The 23,612-nt window shown below is 44.7% G+C and overlaps 1 protein-coding gene across 6 annotated transcripts in view; it reads right to left on the minus strand.

Annotated features, from left to right (window-relative positions):
* Positions 1-23,612, minus strand: part of EXPH5 (exophilin 5) — a 533,865-nt gene that overhangs the window by 79,086 nt on the left and 431,167 nt on the right. For 4 of the 6 annotated variants that reach the window (XM_085621525.1, XM_085621524.1, XM_085621526.1 and 1 more), the window contains exon 3: positions 20,230-20,386. The exons of 1 other annotated variant lie outside the window; for it this stretch is intronic. In XM_085621525.1, coding sequence (XP_085477651.1) covers positions 20,230-20,386 — 157 coding nt within the window. Of the gene's footprint in view, positions 1-20,229; positions 20,387-21,278; positions 21,396-23,612 lie in introns of those variants that run through there. One more of the 6 variants, XM_085621528.1, reaches the window with a different exon arrangement.

Here is a 23,612-nt window from a genome sequence, read left to right on the forward strand (position 1 = left end):
GTTGAACAACGTTATGTACAACCACTAAATCAATGAAAGCGACACTCGCATATAAAGATGAGAAAGAACCACTGAGCGAAGATCATCGGAGCATAGGCTTTCCTTCGGGGCAATGGGGAGGGAACGTCCGGTGAGGCTGGCCGGGATCCCACGTTGGCGCTCTGTCTTCAGTCTGAACAGGAACAGCCGCGTCACAACCCCTCTCAGCCATAGCAGCGCCAGGATTGGCTTAGCAGGGTTACTCGCCGCCCGCCTGCCCATTAGGAGACTGAGGTTTGAGCCTTTGCTCAACCCTCGCTCTCCTAATGGGCATGTGCCAGCCAGAGCTGACACTTGTGCGCATGACTGGGCATGGCGGAAAAACTCGCCGACCTTCACCAGTCAAGCGCACTTGTGCTGCTGCCTGCTGCCCCTGGTCTGACAATGCATGCCAGTCAACAGGACGCCGGACCGCCCACCCCCTTCAGACTCTGAAGGGGGTGGGCAGTTGGACGTTATGCTGACTGACATGATTGTCAGTTCTCCCTCGGCGTCTCTGAACTTAAGTAAACTGAATTTACTTAAGTTCAGAGATGCCGAGGGAGCTGCGGGTGAGGGAGGGCAACGCCCCAATGGACGCACCACCCCTGGTCTGGGCAGTGATCTGTGGAAATGCATGCATAACTATATTAGTGTAAATAAATGGTTAATGTTGGTCTACAGAATTGTTGAAACTATGCTACATGTGTTTGCTGTACAGATGTTTGGTGTAGTCATCAGCACACAGTACAGCAAGCAACTGATGTGTACTACAACTTCCGTGATGCATTACCATGGTAGGGCAATCGTCTTAATGGAGATATTCCTGCTGTGATGTATGATAAATTGATTTGCTAAAATTATGTTATGTTAGATAAGTACAGGGAAGATGACTTGTGCTTGCTGGATCGGAGGTGTCGAAGACGGACACTCCCGCCACACTCTCTGGTTCCAGAGTCTCCTCAATGAGTATCTCCATGGGAGTGGGGGGTGTTTTGCAGGTCCACCACCTGTTCCACGACCCTCAGCCATACTGCTGGCCACCTTCTCCTTCATGTGAAACCTCACCTTGTACCAGCGTTTGCTTATCTCTGCATGGCACTCTGGTCTACTCCTAGGGAGTTCACTTTCTCCAAGATGCTGGTCCAGATCTTTGTTTATTTGGCTCTCTGGTACTGTGAAGTAGGCCTTCCCGTACAGTTGGGCCATACGGGAGACACATTCTTCTGTCAGGAGCTCCAGCTCCTTTTCCAAGAATTTTGCCTCCCTCTTCCTATTCCCTAATTCCTAGTTCCTATCTTCTGTACGCATGGTGTTTTTCAGGAATGGTGTGATACTCTGGCAGTAGTGATACAGGAGCACTCCTTACTTCCAGTACCTTCCCAGTCTTCTGGGTTGTGGCCACTCCCTATATTTGTAAACTTCCTGGTCTGACATCATCCTTCTTCATCCGGAAAGCTCTATTTTCTATTTTGCAATTTCCAAATTGCAAATCCGTAGGAATCGCTATTTGTGGAATCAGTGGTTACATACATACCGCTTTGCGATTCCCAAAAAGAGATTTTTATGGATTCTCAATTTGGAAATCTCAAATACGATCTTTCGTTCATATGGCCCTATGTTTCAAGCTATCTACACTGGCACAGATCTGGCACATCAGCAGCTGTATAAACCCATCACATCAGCAGCTGTATAAACCCATCGTACTGCCCCAAGAAAGTGATTAAGGCATATCTAAGACCTTACAGCTTTGTGCTGGGATGGTACTTCTGGTACACATTCATTCAGCCAATGAATGTGCATCTGTGCTAAAAGAAGGCATTTAGTCTGGTCGATGAGCACATGAGCATAAATGCCACCATTCCTAAAACAAGAACAGAAGGGGTAGTCTTGGGGTAAGGAGTCTAAGAATAAGGGGCAGTAGCATCTGCCTCTGTCATTACAAATGAATAGACGAATGGGCTGGGATATTTAATACTGCCCCCTTTTATGTCTATTCCCTCTTGATGGAAATCCCAGTAGACCAATTGTATATTTCTGGATCCAGTTGCAGCATTGTGATTTTGGAAAGAGGCTTTACCGGGTCCATTAGAAGACTTCCTTTTCCTACCCAAGTTGAACTAAGAAGCGCAGAAAAGCCATCTGCAAGTGCGAACTGTGGCCTGATTCACAAACTTCAAATATGCAGATATTTCTACCCGTTGAAGTAACTTGTTCTAGTCAAACTTCATCAGATAGGGCAGATTTTCTACATCACTGCATTTAGGATTAGTCTATGGGAAGAACTGTGTTGGGACAGTGCCCTTGAAAGCATGAAAAAACCCCACATACTACAAGTGCGAAACAGCCTATAAAAATGCGTGCATTACAACGTAATGCCTTTATCACACATCCATTACCAGGCAAAGCCTATACCACACATTGCCTTTACAATGCAAGACTTTATCACAAGTACGCCTTTACATCACAGGGCAAGTATATATTAGCTAAGGGTGTGTGTTTATGTATATATTTAGGGGTTAGGGATGGGTATAGGTATTGGGTGGTAAATATTTTTTAGGGTTTAGGGGTGGGTATGGGTATCGGGTGGTAAGGGTGTTTTTAGGGTTTAGTGTGGGTAGTAAGGTTGTGTTTAGGGTTTGGGGTATGTTAAGGGTATTGGGTGATAACTATGTTTTGAGGATATAGGGTGGGTAAAGGTATTGGGTGGTAAGGGTGTTTTTAGGGTTCAGGGCTAGGTGAGGGTAGAGAGAGGCAAATGCGTTTTTAGGGTTTAGGATGGGTACAGGATTGGGTTGTAAGGGTGTTTTCAGGGTTGGGTAGGTGTATGAGATGGTAAAGGCAATTAAAAGAACATGGGGGTGTTTGGGGGTTTTCCCCAATTTAAAAAAAAAAATATATATATATATATATATATATATATATTTTTTTTTTTTTTACTGACTTTATATATACTTACCTTGCGTTGTAAAGGCATATGTTTGGTAAAGGATTGCTTTGTAAAGGCATTGCGTGGTAATCGTTGCGTGGTATAGACATGCTTTGTAAATGCATGCGCTGTTAAGCCACACAACCCTCACAAGTTGGTAAATGAACACATTTTTGCCCGTTGCGTCCCTGGCTGTAATTTTAGGGTAAGAAACGAGAGTAAACCCATCTACATGTCATGAGGGTGGAACAGCAGAGGATGGTTCATTGGAAAACACGTACCCTGTAGAGAAAACCATATAAACCACTATTTTATGTGAAGCTTCACAAATCCACTCCCCATACAAAGATACAATTGTTCAAACCAATGCTTCTTTAACGGAATAGTCGGACTGGACTGACACACAGACATTGGTGCAGCAGCACAGACGTCAATTAGGGTAGCCAAGATGGCCACAGTCGGTGGGCTCATATGGCCATATAGCTAGCCTGCTTATTCAATAATAATACATTTTATTGGAATCAGTTATTACACGAGTCAATAATAGTGATATTCTCGCATGATACACCTTTTAAAAGGAGGGGTGCTTGAAAAATGAACAGCGAAGTCCAATGACGCACCTAGTACCAGGCTGTAAGTCTGTGCGAGGACTATGATATGAGGGGTAAGGGATAACAGTCTGTGCTTAGTTAAAAAAATAAAAATATATATAAATAGGTGCCAGGGCCCTCGTCAGGAGGCCAATATAGTTTGCCACTGCCAGCGCTGCCAATGACAGCACCAACGCAATTACTGTCCATCACATTCTTGCAGTGTGTGACAATTCATACTATTCTAGGCCACCCACAACTATCAGAATGGTTGGGTGGCAGGTATTAGTAATTTTTTATGTATACCGAATTACTAAATAACTGTTCATCTCAAAACTGGGCAAACCGCGCCATATAAAGAGCAACTGCATCAGTTAACTTTATAATATTTCTCGAAAGAAGCAAAGGCGTTTACAAGTAAAGGTCTATGGTCTGAAAGTGCATACAGAACAAGATAAAGTAAGATATATTGCAGTGGAGTAGATAAGGAGATGGGGCAGTGCTTAATTTGTGCCGGTGGTTTCCGGTGCTCAGCCACATGGTGGCGCGGTTTGTTTGATTTAGAGATGAGCACAACAACAGCCGTTCATTATTTTAAAAGACATTACAAATGACCAACACCTTGTGTCACAGCTATTCATGTAGCTTTGGGGCCTAGTCTGCCTTGTCACACTTGTAGGAGTGTGAATGTTCGAAGTTGTGTTGGTACTGTCACTGGCAGGGAAATGGCTAGTGCGAGCTGCAGTAGCCTCCTGATGAGGGCCCTGGCACTTTATGTTTTACAAATTAAGCACTGGGAGAATAGCCACCATTTTTTTTACTTATGACGTCGACACCGTGAACATCTGTTATAGGCTTTTAACATTTGTAAGTTAATAGACTTGTAATGTGTTTATATCTTGTGGAGTATACATCAATAACTAAATACATGAACCTCTTTAGTGCTCCTGACAGTTTTTGCTACCACTGGTTGGAGGGTTGATAAAGGCAGCTACAGAAAGTAAACCCCGCTATAAAACACAGCTTGCACTACTGCCCATCTCAGTGACGAACAGAGAGCTGGGACAAAGGCCACGGCGAGGGGTCAACAAAGGTTATCAATGGTCAAGGGGTGCCAGAGAGTCACTTCCCCTAACACTAGTATTTTAATAAGTGGCCAGGCATGGCAGTTTCCAATGCAGATTTTGGATAGTCACGCCATATAGGGTTCACTGGCTTAATGCAAAATGGTGCCCCCCCTCCCTTTGTAGTGGATTTACGGGCCCCTGAGGCTCCATTTGTCACCGATATTTCTAATCCTGATAATGAGTGGGCTCGCCCTGGAATGCAAGGTCCTCTGTTACTCCTAATAGGGTGAAGTTGTGGGACGAAATATGTATAAACAGCTCAACATCACGAACACAGGATGGATTCACAAAGATGCACAGAACCATCTCAGATGTGCAGCCTTATACCGTGTTCAGACACAGACACACACACGATTCACAAAGAAGCAAGCTGGAAGATGTACAGAACCATCTCAGATGTGCAGCCTTATACCGTGTTCAGACACAGAAACACACACACACACACGATTCACAAAGAAGCAAGTTGGAAGATGCACAGAACCATCTCAGATGTGCAGCCTCATACCGTGTTCAGACACAGAAACACAGACACACACACGATTCACAAAGAGGCAAGTTGGAAGATGTACAGAACCATCTCAGATGTGCAGCCTTATACCGTGTTCAGACACAGACACACACACGATTCACAAAGAAGCAAGTTGGAAGATGCACAGAACCATCTCATATGTGCAGCCTTATACCGTGTTCAGACACAGAAACACAGACACACACACGATTCACAAAGAAGCAAGTTGGAAGATGCACAGAACCATCTCAGATGTGTAGCCTTATACCGTGTTCAGACACACACACGATTCACAAAGAAGCAAGTTGGAAGATGCACAAAACCATCTCAGATGTGCAGCCTTATATCGTGTTCAGACACAGAAACACACACGATTCACAAAGAAGCAAGTTGGAAGATGCACAGAACCATCTCAGATGTGCAGCCTTATACCATGTTCAGACACAGAAACACAGACACACACACGATTCACAAAGAAGCAAGTTGGAAGATGCACAGAACCATCTCAGATGTGCAGCCTTATACCGTGTTCAGACACAGACACACACACGATTCACAAAGAAGCAAGTTGGATGATGCACAGAACCATCTCAGATGTGCAGCCTTATATTGTGTTCAGACACAGAAACACACAGACACACACACGATTCACAAAGAAGCAAGTTGGAAGATGCACAGAACCATCTCAGATGTGCAGCCTTATACCGTGTTCAGACACAGACACACACACGATTCACAAAGAAGCAAGTTGGAAGATGCACAGAACTATCTCAGATGTGCAGCCTCATATCGTGTTTAGACACAGAAACACACAGACACACACACGATTCACAAAGAGGCAAGTTGGAAGATGTACAGAACCATCTCAGATGTGCAGCCTTATACCGTGTTCAGACACAGACACACACGATTCACAAAGAAGCAAGTTGGAAGATGTACAGAACCATCTCAGATGTGCAGCCTCATATTGTGTTCAGACACAGAAACACACAGACACACATACGGTTCACAAAGAAGCAAGTTGGAAGATGTACAGAACCATCTCAGATGTACAGCCTTATACCGTGTTTAGACACAGAAACACACACGATTCACAAAGAAGCAAGTTGGAAGATGTACAGAACCATCTCAGATATACAGCCTTATACCGTGTTCAGACACAAACACAGACACACACACGATTCACAAAGAAGCAAGTTGGAAGATGTACAGAACCTTCTCAGATGTGCAGCCTTATACCGTGTTCAGACACAGAAACACACACGATTCACAAAGAAGCAAGTTGGAAGATGCACAGAACCATCTCAGATGTGCAGCCTTATACCGTGTTCAGACACAGAACACAGACACACACACGATTCACAAAGAAGCAAGTTGGAAGATGTACAGGACCAACTCAGATGTGCAGCCTTATATCGTGTTCAGACACAGAAACACACACGATTCACAAAGAAGCAAGTTGGATGATGCACAGAACCATCTCAGATGTGCAGTCTTATACCGTGTTCAGACACAGAAACACAGACACACACACGATTCACAAAGAAGCAAGTTGGAAGATGTACAGAACCATCTCAGATGTGCAGCCTTATACCGTGTTCAGACACAGACACACACACGATTCACAAAGAAGCAAGTTGGAAGATGCACAGAACCATCTCAGATGTGCAGCCTTATACCGTGTTCAGACACAGAAACACAGACACACACACGATTCACAAAGAAGCAAGTTGGAAGATGCACAGAACCATCTCAGATGTGCAGCCTTATATCGTGTTCAGACACAGAAACACACACGATTCACAAAGAAGCAAGTTGGAAGATGCACAGAACCATCTCAGATGTGCAGCCTTATACCGTGTTCAGACACAGAAACGCACACGATTCACAAAGAAGCAAGTTGGAAGATGTACAGAACCATCTCAGATGTACAGCCTTATACCGTGTTCAGACACAGAAACACAGACACACACACGATTCACAAAGAAGCAAGTTGGAAGATGCACAGAACCATCTCAGATGTGCAGCCTTATATCGTGTTCAGACACAGAAACACACACGATTCACAAAGAAGCAAGTTGGAAGATGCACAGAACCATCTCAGATGTGCAGCCTTATACCGTGTTCAGACACAGAAACACACACGATTCACAAAGAAGCAAGTTGGAAGATGCACAGAACTATCTCAGATGTGCAGCCTCATATTGTGTTCAGACACAGAAACACACAGACACACACACGATTCACAAAGAGGCAAGTTGGAAGATGTACAGAACCATCTCAGATGTGCAGCCTTATACCGTGTTCAGACACAGACACACACACGATTCACAAAGAAGCAAGTTGGAAGATGCACAAAACCATCTCAGATGTGCAGCCTTATATCGTGTTCAGACACAGAAACACACACGATTCACAAAGTAGCAAGTTGGAAGATGCACAGAACCATATCAGATGTGCAGCCTTATACCATGTTCAGACACAGAATCACAGACACACACACGATTCACAAAGAAGCAAGTTGGAAGATGCACAGAACCATCTCAGATGTGCAGCCTTATACCGTGTTCAGACACAGAAACACAGACACACACACGATTCACAAAGAAGCAAGTTAGAAGATGTACAGAACCTTCTCAGATGTGCAGCCTTATACCGTGTTCAGACACAGAAACACAGACACACACACGATTCACAAAGAAGCAAGTTGGAAGATGCACAGAACTATCTCAGATGTGCAGCCTCATATCGTGTTCAGACACAGAAACACACACGATTCACAAAGAAGCAAGTTGGAAGATGTACAGAACCATCTCAGATGTACAGCCTTATACCATGTTCAGACACAGAAACACAGACACACACACGATTCACAAAGAAGCAAGTTGGAAGATGTACAGAACCATCTCAGATGTACAGCCTTATACCGTGTTCAGACACAGAAACACAGACACACACACGATTCACAAAGAAGCAAGTTGGAAGATGTACAGAACCTTCTCAGATGTGCAGCCTTATACTGTGTTCAGACACAGAAACACACACAATTCACAAAGAAGCAAGTTGGAAGATGTACAGAACCATCTCAGATGTACAGCCTTATACCGTGTTCAGACACAGAAACACAGACACACACACGATTCACAAAGAAGCAAGTTGGAAGATGCACAGAACCATCTCAGATGTGCAGCCTTATACCGTGTTCAGACACAGACACACACACGATTCACAAAGAAGCAAGTTGGAAGATGCACAGAACCATCTCAGATGTGCAGCCTTATACCGTGTTCAGACACAGAAACACACACGATTCACAAAGAAGCAAGTTGGAAGATGCTCAGAACTATCTCAGATGTGCAGCCTCATATCGTGTTCAGACACAGAAACACACAGACACACACACGATTCACAAAGAGGCAAGTTGGAAGATGCACAGAACCATCTCAGATGTGCAGCCTTATACCGTGTTCAGACACAGACACACACACGATTCACAAAGAAGCAAGTTGGAAGATGCACAGAACTATCTCAGATGTGCAGCCTCATATCGTGTTCAGACACAGAAACACACAGACACACACACGATTCACAAAGAGGCAAGTTGGAAGATGTACAGAACCATCTCAGATGTGCAGCCTTATACCGTGTTCAGACACAGACACACACACGATTCACAAAGAAGCAAGTTGGAAGATGCACAAAACCATCTCAGATGTGCAGCCTTATATCGTGTTCAGACACAGAAACACACACGATTCACAAAGTAGCAAGTTGGAAGATGCACAGAACCATATCAGATGTGCAGCCTTATACCATGTTCAGACACAGAAACACAGACACACACACGATTCACAAAGAAGCAAGTTGGAAGATGCACAGAACCATCTCAGATGTGCAGCCTTATACCGTGTTCAGACACAGAAACACAGACACACACACGATTCACAAAGAAGCAAGTTAGAAGATGTACAGAACCTTCTCAGATGTGCAGCCTTATACCGTGTTCAGACACAGAAACACAGACACACACACGATTCACAAAGAAGCAAGTTGGAAGATGCACAGAACTATCTCAGATGTGCAGCCTCATATCGTGTTCAGACACAGAAACACACACGATTCACAAAGAAGCAAGTTGGAAGATGTACAGAACCATCTCAGATGTACAGCCTTATACCATGTTCAGACACAGAAACACAGACACACACACGATTCACAAAGAAGCAAGTTGGAAGATGTACAGAACCATCTCAGATGTGCAGCCTTATACCGTGTTCAGACACAGAAACACAGACACACACACGATTCACAAAGAAGCAAGTTGGAAGATGTACAGAACCTCCTCAGATGTGCAGCCTTATACCGTGTTCAGACACAGACACACACACGATTCACAAAGAAGCAAGTTGGAAGATGCACAGAACCATCTCAGATGTGCAGCCTCATATCGTGTTCAGACACAAACACACAGACACACACACGATTCACAAAGAAGCAAGTTGGAAGATGTACAGAACCATCTCAGATGTGCAGCCTCATATCGTGTTCAGACACAGAAACACACACGATTCACAAAGAAGCAAGTTGGAAGATGCACAGAACCATCTCAGATGTGCATCCTTATACCGTGCTCAGACACAGAAACACACACGATTCACAAAGAAGCAAGTTGGAAGATGTACAGAACCATCTCAGATGTACAGCCTTATACCGTGTTCAGACACAGAAACACAGACACACACACGATTCACAAAGAAGCAAGTTGGAAGATGTACAGAACCTTCTCAGATGTGCAGCCTTATACCGTGTTCAGACACAGAAACACACACAATTCACAAAGAAGCAAGTTGGAAGATGTACAGAACCATCTCAGATGTACAGCCTTATACCGTGTTCAGACACAGAAACACAGACACACACACGATTCACAAAGAAGCAAGTTGGAAGATGCACAGAACCATCTCAGATGTGCAGCCTTATACCGTGTTCAGACACAGACACACAGACACACACACGATTCACAAAGAAGCAAGTTGGAAGATGCACAGAACCTTCTCAGATGTGCAGCCTTATACCGTGTTCTCCAGAGAGTTCAATGGACCGCGTCTGGCTGTTGGTGCGTCTTCTATGGTCATATGACGGTCATGTGCAAATCGGAGCGGATTCACTAAAACGACTCCATATTTACTCAGTGCTTCTCGGAGATGGGCAGAACATCTCACAGCTGCTCCAATACAAATCTTTGTCAATATGGCGTAACACCGCTGATGTAAAATCGAGGAGGTTGAGGCATCGCTTTAGTTTCACTGCTCATAGCAGGGCCACTGGAATTGTGTGGCAGATGAGCATCGAATCATGTGGCAGTGTTGACTATATTATGCGGCACGAAATGGCAAATTATGTGGGGTAGCGTGGGGATGTGCTGTCTGGGTGAAGATTTCGCCTCATTAGAATCCAGTTTAACACCCAACTACCAATAGAAAGGTGACCAGTCCACCTTTGCGAAGGGCCTTCCGCTACGCAGCAAGATGTGTTGCTGCATTTTTAGTTTCGATTCGTTTGAACTAGAAAAGGTTTGTTCAGTTCTGCAGGTTATGCATTATGTGTAAAATGTGGCAAATCCATATTTATATGGAAAATGACAGAGCCGCAAAATCGCATAGTTTCAGTGGCCCTGCTTTACACCTAGTAAAGTCTGGGAAACCTATTGGTGTCCACACAAGAAGCGCTGCCGCCCGTGCCTCAAAGAACGAGGTAATGGAATATGAGTGGGCCACAGGGAGGAGGCTCAAGGAAGGGGTGAACGTGGTCCACGTGGAGGCTGACAAGCACTGTTTATAAAAATGTATGCAAACAACTGCAGTAGAAAGGAAAACAGACGGCGCACACATGTGCCCCGCCACCCGCGACATAAAAGCGGAAGCACTGTATGCCATTCCATGGGGAAGAATTTCTCGTCACACCCCTCTGGGCGTTTGCAGCTTGCATTCTTCACGGCATGCCTTCGCCATTAATCACCAGTGAACAAAGCGCGGCAGCAACTGCTTCATACCAAGGCATAAGCGGCGACAACTCTGGTAAACACACATCACAGCCCCACGGGGCAAGAAAGAACTGAAAACACGTGTCGGGGTCGGAGGCCACATTATTAGATGGCTCCGAAAGGGGTGTGTCGTGGACAGTGTTGAAACGCGCTAGAACCAGGGCCACTGGTATCATGCCATTCTACTGCCGCTGATCTGTATCGTATAATTTTTTGCGGCATTTGCCACATGATGCACAGTCTACTGCGTAATTTGGAGAGTTTTAACAGCAACAAAAAGTTTTCAGCTCAAACCGATCGCGCTGTGGAAGGCCCTTTGCAAAGGTCAACAGGCCATCTTTCATTTGCTAATTTCTGTACTTGGTTGTTAATGAGGTAAAATATTTTCTCAGACAGTATTCCCATGTGTAAAAATGACAAAATAAAGAAGTAATCCTATCAAAAAATGTGCTGCGCTATGCGGCTTAATTTGGCTCTTTTTGCCGCATAATTTAGTCAACTTTGCTGCATACATTGGTGCTGTCCTGCCACATAATTCCAGTGGCCCTGCCTATAAGGCAATCAGGCAGTGCCAGATGGGCTGTTCTGACAGATTCAGAGGTGTTTTTTATGGTATGGGCAAAGTGGGCTCTGGCCCAGGGCCCCAGCCTTTCATGGGGCCCCCTAATAGAGCCAGCTCTGTCATGCAGACTCTTGCCCTGCTGAATAATTCTTAGAGAGGTTGATTTAAATTTTGTTTTCCTTTAAATTATTTTTTAATGTTGGCGATGTGTGAGATTCTATTATATACATTTTGCAGAGAAATGTTGTGTTTATGTTTAATGCAACATCCATAAAAAGTTTCTTTCAGATCAAACAAGACCTCACAGATGAGAAATGGGGGGGGGGGGGGGTCACAGAGATTATTTGCAGTAATATTAGTGAGCTGCTGCAGTGTTACAATATTGAAAACACACGTCACTATCCCTGAATATTAAACGTAAACACATTCAGAATTTGGACCAGTGTGCTTGTGCACTGTCAGTGACCTGGCCAAGGAGGGAATTAAATAGCTGAAATTAGATCATAAATTCAAAGCTGTTCCGAACAGGGGCCCCCAAAATACGTTTGGACCAGGGCCCCCAAAATCCTTAAAATGTCACTGGACAGATCAGGTTCTTTGGTCTTTTTTTGTCTGTTTGCGGGGCTGTTTTATGGTGTGGTGGGCTGGTCTTTACGGTTGATTTCCCTGATACGGATACAAAGATTGCCTGCACAAAGAACAAATGCATGCCTTGCAGAACACCCCTTCTTTACAAGTTCAAAACTGCCCCGATTTGCAAATATGGGCACTTTTGTAGCTATTTAATTACTAATGGGGGGCACTTTTGCTTTGGTGCCCAGGCCTGTTTTTTTGTCCCAGTCTGACACTGGCTAGAATTGATCAGTAAAATTCATTGGGTAGAGTAGACATTTAAGCAACAACTATGAACAAGCTTTGGCAAAGCCAATAGGTCTGGCATTGGCTGCCAGCCTTTAAGGTTTTGTCAATCCTTGTTTTGTTTTGCCATGGAATTTGCAGAACCTAACAGTTGGGAAAGCTGCCAGGCCATTGTCAATCTAAAAAACAAGCATTTGCAATGCAATAGGTCTTGCATTACTGATAGTTTGAGGTATTGGCGTTGCAAATAATATTGTAACACCAATAGCTCATACTTTCAGTAATGCAAAACCTAGTGCATTGGAAATGCTTGCCTAGTGAGCCAGGAACCAGCATTGTATGTCTCAGTGCAGTACCGTAAGCTGCTCCTAGAGGTCCCTAGTGAGCAAGGCACAAGCACTGCATGTCTCTGTGCAGTACCGTAAGCTGCTCCTAGAGGTCCCTGGTGAGCAAGGCACCAGCACTGCATGTCTTGGTGCAGTACCGCAGGCTGTTCCTAGCAGTCCCTAGTGAGCAAGGCATCAGCATTGCATGCTTAGGTGCAGTACCGCAAGCTGCTCTTAGAGGTCCATAGTGAGCAAGGCACCAGCATGCATGTCTACAAAGTTGGAGTTATTGGTATTATAAATGGCAATGTTTTTTTTACCTAGCCACGTTGCAGGGTTCAGTAACATATGTGGCCAAAAGGAGACCTCTTTTGGTCACATATGATACTGCACCCTGCAGAAGATATGGTAATTCTACCCTACCCATAATGCATTGCATGCAAGACAGTACTGCCACTTCATCATGGGCCAGCCCACTTCAGACATTAGCTAACTTCACTGTGAGTAACAGCAATCTGACCTTTTAACAAGGAGCACATCCACACACAAAGTAGTTTCATTCAGTATATATATATATATATATATATATATATATATCACTTAAAAAACCATAGGTTTCACACAAGTTATAGTTAGCTGTACATTTCACTCGTAAAAAACCAATGAAATTCCACGTTATAGTTAGATCAGGTAACTATAACTTGCGCGACCGCAATGCACTGCTGATGACGTCACATATTACATCACTTATGACATGGTCAGTGACATCACTCATGACATCAATGATGACATCTGAAATGACACATTGTGCATTGCGGTCGCGCAAGTTATAGTTACCTGATCTAACTATAACGTGGAATTTCATTGGTTTTTTACGAGTGAAATGTACAGCTAACTATAACTTGTGTGAAACCTATGGTTTTTTAAGTGAATTTGCAAGGTTTTTTAAATGCTAATTCCTAACTATAACGTGTGTGAAACCTATGGTTTTTTCTGTGAATTTGTACGGTTTTTTAAATGCTAAGTTATGTATTTATTTTTAATTTTTGCGCGCACGGTGCGCGACTGTGGGCACTCGGTGCGCTGCGCGCACCGAGCACCCTCGTTGCGCATTTCGTAAGCTTACCGTACGCGCACTCCGCGATTTTTTTTTAAAATTATTACATTTATTTTTCATACTTTTTGGTCCTTCGTGAACCCCCTGACGAACGCTAGGGGGTCTGCAACTCTCTTCGTTGCCCCCTTTTCATGTTATCAACCTTTGTTTTTCAGTGCGAGAGACAGAAAATGGCGGCCGATACTTTCTGATTTTGACCGATTCGAATGTTTACAGTCATGTAACCACCAATCCGAATTGAGCTCACGCACGGCACCGTACGCGTACGGTAAGCTTACCGTAAGCGCACGGAGCGCGCTTACAGATATATATATTGATTTAAATGCTATTTTCTCAGGACCCACTGAACAGATTTACACCAGACCTGCAAAAGGCACATCCCTGACCTGAGGACTACCTCTCTGCCCAATTTCAAGTAATTCTGTTCAGCCGTTCGGGCTGTAGCTCGGACTAAAGGTCCTATGGGAAAATGCATGGGGAAAACGCGTTTTGGGACCCCCCTTTTTTCTCAGCCCCCGCTTGACGAATCCCCCCCGAGACTTTCAGGGTAGGAGCGGAGCGGAGCGCCCCATTAGTTTTGAAAAATTCGCGAGGATTCGTCAACCGGCGCCAAAGTTATTCCAAATAGAATGTTGCGGATTTCCTATGGAAACACGGTCCTAACTATAACTATCTACTGGCGACCGCCAGTAGATTATATATATATATATATTTTTTTTTTTTCTTCAAAGGACCACCGTTTTGAAGACGCACTCACAAGCGGCACAATTACGGTACCCAGCGTTACCTTTATTCAATATTTTACGGTTGGCCTTCCGCGTTTCAGAGCACATCAGCTCCTTGTTCACAGGCAGTTCAATATGGGCAAGCAAAAAGTCAAAGGGGGCGTCGCCCAGCATGTTCTTTAGTAACGCCTTCCATTAGGCAGCAGGTGTTGGTAGCTCGTCTTGCATGCTGGGAGTAGAAGTAAAGTACATTTCCTTAGTAGGTTGCACGTCTCCTTTGTTATCGTCAATGCTTTAGTAAGTTTTCGCCGCTCCATAAAATTATTGAGAAATTGTGAAGCCCTCCAGTGGGCTATGAATAAAGAAACGCCGTATTGCGGTATGAACCATTTTCACCGCTTCGCCAACAGGAGACGGCGCATAGTTCTGTGTCTCCATGGTCCCCTCTTTTGTCAACGGGGCGGTGCAGTCTTCGCGGCTAGGTCTGCCGCATTAACAATTTTTTCTTCAAAGGACCACCGTTTTGAAGACGCACTCACAAGCGGCACAATTACGGTACCCAGCGTTACCTTTATTCAATATTTTAAGGTTGGCCTTACGCGTTTCAGAGCACATCAGCTCCTTGTTCACAGGCAGTTCAATATGGGCAAGCAAAAAGTCAAAGGGGGCGTCGCCCAGCATGTTCTTTAGTAACGCCTTCCATTAGGCAGCAGGTGTTGGTAGCTCGTCTTGCATGCTGGGAGTTGAAGTAAAGTACATTTCCTTAGTAGGTTGCACGTCTCCTTTGTTATCGTCAATGCTTTAGTAAGTTTTCGCCGCTCCATAAAATTATTGAGAAATTGTGAAGCCCTCCAGTGGGCTATGAATAAAGAAACGCCGTATTGCGGTATGAACCATTTTCACCGCTTCGCCAACAGGAGACGGCGCATAGTTCTGTGTCTCCATGGTCCCCTCTTTTGTCAACGGGGCGGTGCAGTCTTCGCGGCTAGGTCTGCCGCATTAACAATTTTTTCTTCAAAGGACCACCGTTTTGAAGACGCACTCACAAGCGGCACAATTACGGTACCCAGCGTTACCTTTATTCAATATTTTAAGGTTGGCCTTACGCGTTTCAGAGCACATCAGCTCCTTGTTCACAGGCAGTTCAATATGGGCAAGCAAAAAGTCAAAGGGGGCGTCGCCCAGCATGTTCTTTAGTAACGCCTTCCATTAGGCAGCAGGTGTTGGTAGCTCGTCTTGCATGCTGGGAGTTGAAGTAAAGTACATTTCCTTAGTAGGTTGCACGTCTCCTTTGTTATCGTCAATGCTTTAGTAAGTTTACGCCGCTCCATAAAATTATTGAGAAATTGTGAAGCCCTCCAGTGGGCTATGAATAAAGAAACGCCGTATTGCGGTATGAACCATTTTCACCGCTTCGCCAACAGGAGACGGCGCATAGTTCTGTGTCTCCATGGTCCCCTCTTTTGTCAACGGGGCGGTGCAGTCTTCGCGGCTAGGTCTGCCGCATTAACAATTTTTTCTTCAAAGGACCACCGTTTTGAAGACGCACTCACAAGCGGCACAATTACGGTACCCAGCGTTACCTTTATTCAATATTTTAAGGTTGGCCTTACGCGTTTCAGAGCACATCAGCTCCTTGTTCACAGGCAGTTCAATATGGGCAAGCAAAAAGTCAAAGGGGGCGTCGCCCAGCATGTTCTTTAGTAACGCCTTCCATTTTCCTTCATAAGCCCTCCAGTGGGCTATGAATAAAGAAATATTGAATAAAGGTAACGCTGGGTACCGTAATTGTGCCGCTTGTGAGTGCGTCTTCAAAACGGTGGTCCTTTGAAGAAAAAATTGTTAATGCGGCAGACCTAGCCGTGAAGACTGCACCGCCCCGTTGACAAAAGAGGGGACCATGGAGACACAGAACTATGCGCCGTCTCCTGTTGGCGAAGCGGTGAAAATGGTTCATACCGCAATACGGCGTTTCTTTATTCATAGCCCACTGGAGGGCTTCACAATTTCTCAATAATTTTATGGAGCGGCGAAAACTTACTAAAGCATTGACGATAACAAAGGAGACGTGCAACCTACTAAGGAAATGTACTTTACTTCAACTCCCAGCATGCAAGACGAGCTACCAACACCTGCTGCCTAATGGAAGGCGTTACTAAAGAACATGCTGGGCGACGCCCCCTTTGACTTTTTGCTTGCCCATATTGAACTGCCTGTGAACAAGGAGCTGATGTGCTCTGAAACACGTAAGGCCAACCTTAAAATATTGAATAAAGGTAACGCTGGGTACCGTAATTGTGCCGCTTGTGAGTGCGTCTTCAAAACGGTGGTCCTTTGAAGAAGAAAAAATATATACATATGTGTGTTGCGAATATTCCTCCGCTGACTTTCACCAAACGGCTCTCCCGAAGGATGGACACAGACCCAGAGATTTGTGCAAAGTTATTCCTTTATTCCTTTGTCGCCATTACGCGTTTCGGCTCACCTGAGCCTTGATCACATGACAGTGGCCTAATGGAGCTAACTCCCTTTTAAAATGAAAGTACAAATGTGCTAATGACCACGTGACAGACATGACGTGTTGATTTCCAATGAACATAGACATATATATATGTGTCAAACCTAAACAAGCAATGGCAAAGCTAATAGGTCTCGCCTTTGGGACCCATTGGCTTTGCCAGTGTTTTTTGCCAAGATGTTGGTGTAGCATGGCTATATGGCTAGACAAGGCATCCTACATCAATTTGTAGGCCAGTGCACCATGCATGCAGGCGCCTACAGAACGATGCAGGCATTTTTTTAATGTTTAGTTACCAATAGGAGTTGAATCAGTACTTAAAACGGAAAAAAATGAACAAAGTAATTTTTTTTCTTTAAAAAGAAAAAGTGGGTGGGGTAAGTAACAAGAGTGCATGTGTGGGAGGAAAAGCAAAAGATGAGAGAACAATGTGGATCAGGTTGGCGAGAAGGACATGGATGGGCAGGCAACGGGTGAGCATGGAGTGGGGAGGAGAAACAAGGGACAAGAGAGGAGGGTGCTGGTGGGCGAAGCAACGCCGAGGGTTGGGGGGAGAAGCAACCATAGAGAGAGCAATGTGGAGCAGGCAGGGAGAAGCACACAGGCAAGACTACAGTTAGAAGACTGACAAGCTGAAGTGGGAAGGAGAAGCAACGGGAGAGAGAGGAGGGTGCTTGAGGCCGAAACAACACAACCAGAGAGAGCGCAAGGCAGGTGGGCAGGGAGAAGCACACAGGCAAAAAACCAATGAGGGAAGTACACGAGGGTGAGCACGTCTTGGAGGGAGGCAGGGAGAAGCACACAGTCTGAGAGCAACACAGAATGCAGGGGGAGGAGAAGTAAAGGGGAGACAATTGGAGAAAAACATGCACTCTCATCTAGTGCTTAACTGAAAAGAATAAAGTATTACTTGATAACCAAGCCATTGAAGCAGAGAAGCAAGCCAATCAAAAGTCATAATAAAGAGGCAATGCATCATGGGAAGGGACAAATTCAAGGCTGGCAAACCGGTAAATGAATAAGAAGCAGGCAAGGAAGCCCAACCAACGGTAAGCAATGGGTGGGCTCCAAGCCCCTGTATGGTCTTGATTAGCCCACAGTAAGTCTCTGAACAGACAGCGCATGTACTGTCTTCTAGACGAGACCTGTAGAGGCCATCCCTATGATGCAAGCAGTCAACTGTGGCTGCCAACAGTTCAGGGTGTAGCATGCAAGCCAGTACAGAAACAACAAGGGACGGTTTGTCTGAATTCCAACCTAGCAAATTGTTGGGCTTGTCCCAATAGAACAATACTATTTATGATACATCAGTGGACCAGGAGGCAGTGCTCAATGAGTTTAATTGCTGATCGTCTGTGGAATTCCACGTCAATAAATTATACATAATAGCTTACAAGGCAATTGTGAAGCCAGAAATCGTTCACAGACAGAGGGCCTGATGTACACAACCTTTTAATGGTCACAAAACATGAGATTTGGTAAATCAGAGGGCTTGTGCCCATTCAAAAGCATTTTTCTATTTACTAAACACATTTACGGATGACTCGAAAAGTGTTTCCGCGTGAATAAACGATTTTAGAAATTGATTATGAATAACTGTTTGGAAACAGGGTGTTGGGGGAATGCCTTCCACATTATGATTTGCACCCTGATGTATCAATGGTTTATGATCGTAATTTAGGTCGGAAACGATTGACTAGTTAGTGACTTCCAAGTTGTGGAGGTAACTAATTTGCAAAGGGGAAGAGAATTATTTTGAACCCCTTCCATTCTGAAGGTGTCCATTTTGTACATGTTATGTCCTTGTGAATATTACATTTTTTTTAGGGGGGGGTTAAGTAGTCACTGGTCCATGGGAAACTTTTTTTACATTAAAAAAAGAAACCTTTTCTATACAGTCGTATTTGCTTTAATGAAAACGGGCTGCATACAAAAAAATGTTGCTTTATATAAACACAATCACTGACACAGTGGTCTGCTGACCATTTGGTGGTACCATCCCTGTGATTGTGGACAGGCACGGGCATGTGACCTGCCAAATTAAAATTAATTTAGCAGGTCGTTCTGCTAGTCCCTGTGATTCTGTATTTTGGGAACCAATCTTTCGGGAAATAGCTTTGTTCACAAAATAAGACCGGATTTGCAAAATGTTGGTTCGCAATTTGTGAAAACGTTTTGCGAATGTAATCTTTGTACATCAGGCCAAAAATTCAAACAAGTGGACTTAAACATTTTGCATGTGCAAACCATGCTGCCACACATACCTTACGTAGGCATTTGTGTCAGGCACGGAGGGTGTACATCCATGTATAAACAGTGAAAAAGCTGCAATTCAAATTCATGCAAACACTGTCACATGATGTTTTTCTTGAAAAACTTTTGATGTGAGCTGTTAACTTTAGATCATCCTTGGAACCTTGAAATCTCGTGGTCTTTGTGGGCATTGCCTTTTACATTTACAACCTGGACATAAACAATTTTATCAGGCGCCTCATCTAGGTTCACCAGAGATGAGCAGTGCTAGTCTGGATGTATTAAGCTACAGCACAAAATATTTTATAGGAATAAGGTTTGTTTAAATACAAAGATTGACTGTCCATATATGCAGGAACACCTAGTTACAAGTTACAACTGTGTTGTAAAACTGTATTAGTTATATGGTATCATGGTCCAGGTGTTTCCTTTTGTATGGGGAGACCTGAGATCTAATCCAGTATTACCCTTTTGACCAAATTGTGTCAATTAAGACAGATCCCTTATATCTGTGGCAAAGTCACCCTTTTTGTTCCAGAAACCTTGGGAAATTGACTCAATGTCAGTGAGAGAGGTTATTATTATATAACAACAGGTCACTCTTTACGATCATCTGATACGAACTAATAACCAAGCCCACCATTGCGTCACTGACCTTTGCAGGGATGGCGGCTTCCATGCTGGCTTCCGCAACTTCCGGAAGTTGAAGAGCGACGCTATCGGAGAGCGCAGTCCAAGAATGGAGGACGAAGACGAGGAGCTGCCCGCACTCTGCTGGGACTTTGATTTCGACATTTTGAAATCGGTGCTCTCTAAAACAGAGAATGGTGCAAGTTTGTCAGTGCTTGATTTGGTTCACAAGACCGCATTTGCTTTTCTTTCCACGAGGCGCCTTCTTTCCTTCGGCTTTGCTCAAGTGCGTCTGAATGCAGAGAGGAGAGCCTTTGATGGCAGCAGGTGGAAGTCAAAGTTCACCACTTTATTGTGAACACTTTCACCTGCCGTCTGCCAGCCTACTGTACCGGCACGCGCATGCGCGACACCCCGTGGCTCCATCCCACTGCCTGACATTTCATTACTTCCTGCTTGAGTTACAGCATCATACATCACAAAGCCGACACACGGGCACATTCATGTCCTCTACAAAGTTCTTTGAACTCACCCAACTACTCATCACTAACCCCCATCCCCTCAGTGCCCTCACAACCCTACTCTCCTTCCTTAACTACACTACTCTCCACTAATATCTTCCCTTCACGATCCTGCTATGCCTGTCTTACAACCAACTGCATTCTCTCCCCCTTTCCCTCAATGCCCTTCACTCTCACAGTACCTTTTCCTGAGACTCTCCTCTTGCCTCACTAGCACTGTCTAGCCTCCCCCACTTCTTCTACACCCATGTGTTCTTCGATTTTCAGTTTCTCCCCCTTTTTACACCTCCTTCTCTTCCCTTTGCCCCAGTGCCCCCACTCTCCTGGTTTGCCAGTCTTCATCTACACAACCTCACTAACCTCAAGTCCCTTCGCACCAGAGCCCTCCCACAACCCCCACCTTCGTATCCCACTGCCCTGTAGTAGCCTCATTTGAATCCATCCATCTCCTTGCTCTTCCCTGCCCTCCTCCTCACCAGCACCTTTCACTGGAGCTCCCATCCCCCTTCACCCCACCAGCTGAGGGCCCACCAAGCACATTGTTCCATCTTACATAGTCCCCGCTGGTCTCCCTGGCCCCACTGGACCTCTTCTTCGGTTCCCCTTCAGATGGTGATCCCTCGGTGGCAAGGCATGCTCTCACGTTGACTTCTCTGCTCAACTAACCTACTTGACTGGTCTCACCGCTGCGCTTGTCTGTACTGCCTGCGTTGGTGTGGTGTAGCATTGCTCCTTCGTTGTTTATGCCTGACTCATGTCTTCTGTCCCATTTCTTGCACATCCCTACAGCTCTATAAATAACAGAGGCCATAATTGCATCCCTCAGTGACAGCTCATCTACAATGTAAAATGTACCAGTCTGCGGTACAGTTATTACAAATTGGCTCTACACAGATACATATTTGGCACCATTTGGATTCTGTGAGGCTAGATATGTTGGGCTGGAGGGGAACTCGTGAGCTTTCTGCCCAGGGTTTATTAGGCATGGCGAGATCAGGTTGGAAACTGACCCTTCTCTTCCTGATGGATCCCAGGTTTGGTGTCAACAATGACATCATTGTCTCACTGTGAGTGGGGCTCCTGGTTTTGGGGCAGACTCAGAGTTCAGTCCTAGAGTTGACGTGGCTTGAGAAGCTCCCAGTGCTTTTTATTAGTTTCTCTCATTCCAGTTAAACAATTGCAATCTAGATTTCTTTTTTAACAAGAACCAATTTTATATTCTAATAATATGTTAAAGTTTAAGCTGCCGTAGGAAATGAGGTGGGAGAGGGGCGGGTGGATGAGAAAAAACTCATCGACATGCGCGCACAAACACATATACCCCCACACACATCACCCCAGGTATATTTGGTGCTTCTGTGGCCCCTTCACTTAACATATGAAGCTCCTTCTCATGTTTCTAGACAGTGAATATTTTTATATGCCTTAAATTAATTCTTTAACATCAATCATTCTCTTACACGGACGCCATTTTAACATTCAGATGTAAGAAGTGATACCATTGGCTTTATTTGGATGTATTTCACCGAACCCAGTCCTCATTGCCCTGACCCCTAAAGATCAAATATCACACAGTACGGTTATATAAAATTGATTAAAATTGTGGTGTTATAAATGAAGAAACTAATACAATGCAACAAAATCAGCCATGATAAAATCAGATCAAAATAAAATACATTCAAACCAACAATTAAAATCATATTTCTTGAAATTATATACTATAATGTAAACAAGCAATCCTTCTAATAACGCAAACCCTGTTGTATCACATGAGCATCACTAGGGAGGGGCTTTGGCTCTGCCCACACGTTCGTAGTCAGGATTACATTTTTTTTGTTTTTTTATAAGTTTCAGTAATGTTTATTGGGAAAAGTATATTTTTTAAAAACTTTTTATTAACAAAGCTTGAGAAACCATGCTATACAGTTGCAAATTCCAGAAGTACATCAGGTAACAAAGACAGAGAATCGGCGACGATCCCATCCAAGATAGAGCTATCCGGTGTGGTGGCCTCTATCACAGCGCTAATCCTCCACTCCCAGCCCTCTGTACCTCCTCCACGCCGATCACACTTTCTTCCATTTTTTGGCACACCCCCTACTTTTATACACTGTTTCCTCAGCTCTCTGGCACCAATCGAGGTCCCGCTTCCATTCCACCACCTGCGGGGGTGAGGGCGCCCCCCAATTCCTTGCTATATTGTGCTTCGCCACCAGGGCCAGACTGGCTACCGGTCATTTTGGTGGGTTGCCAAGCTGGGGGCTGATTTCACTGAGGAGGGGGCTGATTTTGTTGTTGGGGACCAGCATGTGCTTCTAAGTAAAGAAAGCAAAACAAATGGTTTTAAATCATACTTTCAAACCATTAGTTTTTCCATTGTTTACTTAGAAAGGCCCGGTAGCCAGTCCGGCCCTGTTCGCCATGCCCGCCGAAAGAGCCAAACTAAACCTACGTATCTGGGCCAATCTGCCACACCCCTGATCATTAATAGAAGCCATTTCGGGTCTAGTGGCACAGGCTGCCCCACCACCTCCAACATAGTCTCCGTGGCTCCCCTCCAGAATCGGGATACCTCAGGGCAGCTCCATAGTATGTGTATAAATGTCCCTTCCTCCCTGCAACCCTTTGCGCACAGCGCTGTGAGTGCCCTGCCCCATGTGAACAGGCGAGTACGTGGGTAGTATGTGCAATGGAGGATTTTGAGCTGCACAAGATGGAATCTGACACGCATGGCGACCTCTCTAGGACTCTGGACCGCCTCCTGCCAGTCCTCTTTATCTATGTCCCCCAGGTCTTTAACCCATGCTTCCCTGAGGGCAGTCAGTGGATCAGGCGCATTGTTGATCAGTTTACGATAGATCATGGATGTTGGCTTGCTCGGAATAGG

This window comes from Triturus cristatus, chromosome 8 (assembly GCF_964204655.1).
Source record: "Triturus cristatus chromosome 8, aTriCri1.1, whole genome shotgun sequence".
Taxonomy (NCBI): Eukaryota; Metazoa; Chordata; class Amphibia; order Caudata; family Salamandridae; genus Triturus; species Triturus cristatus.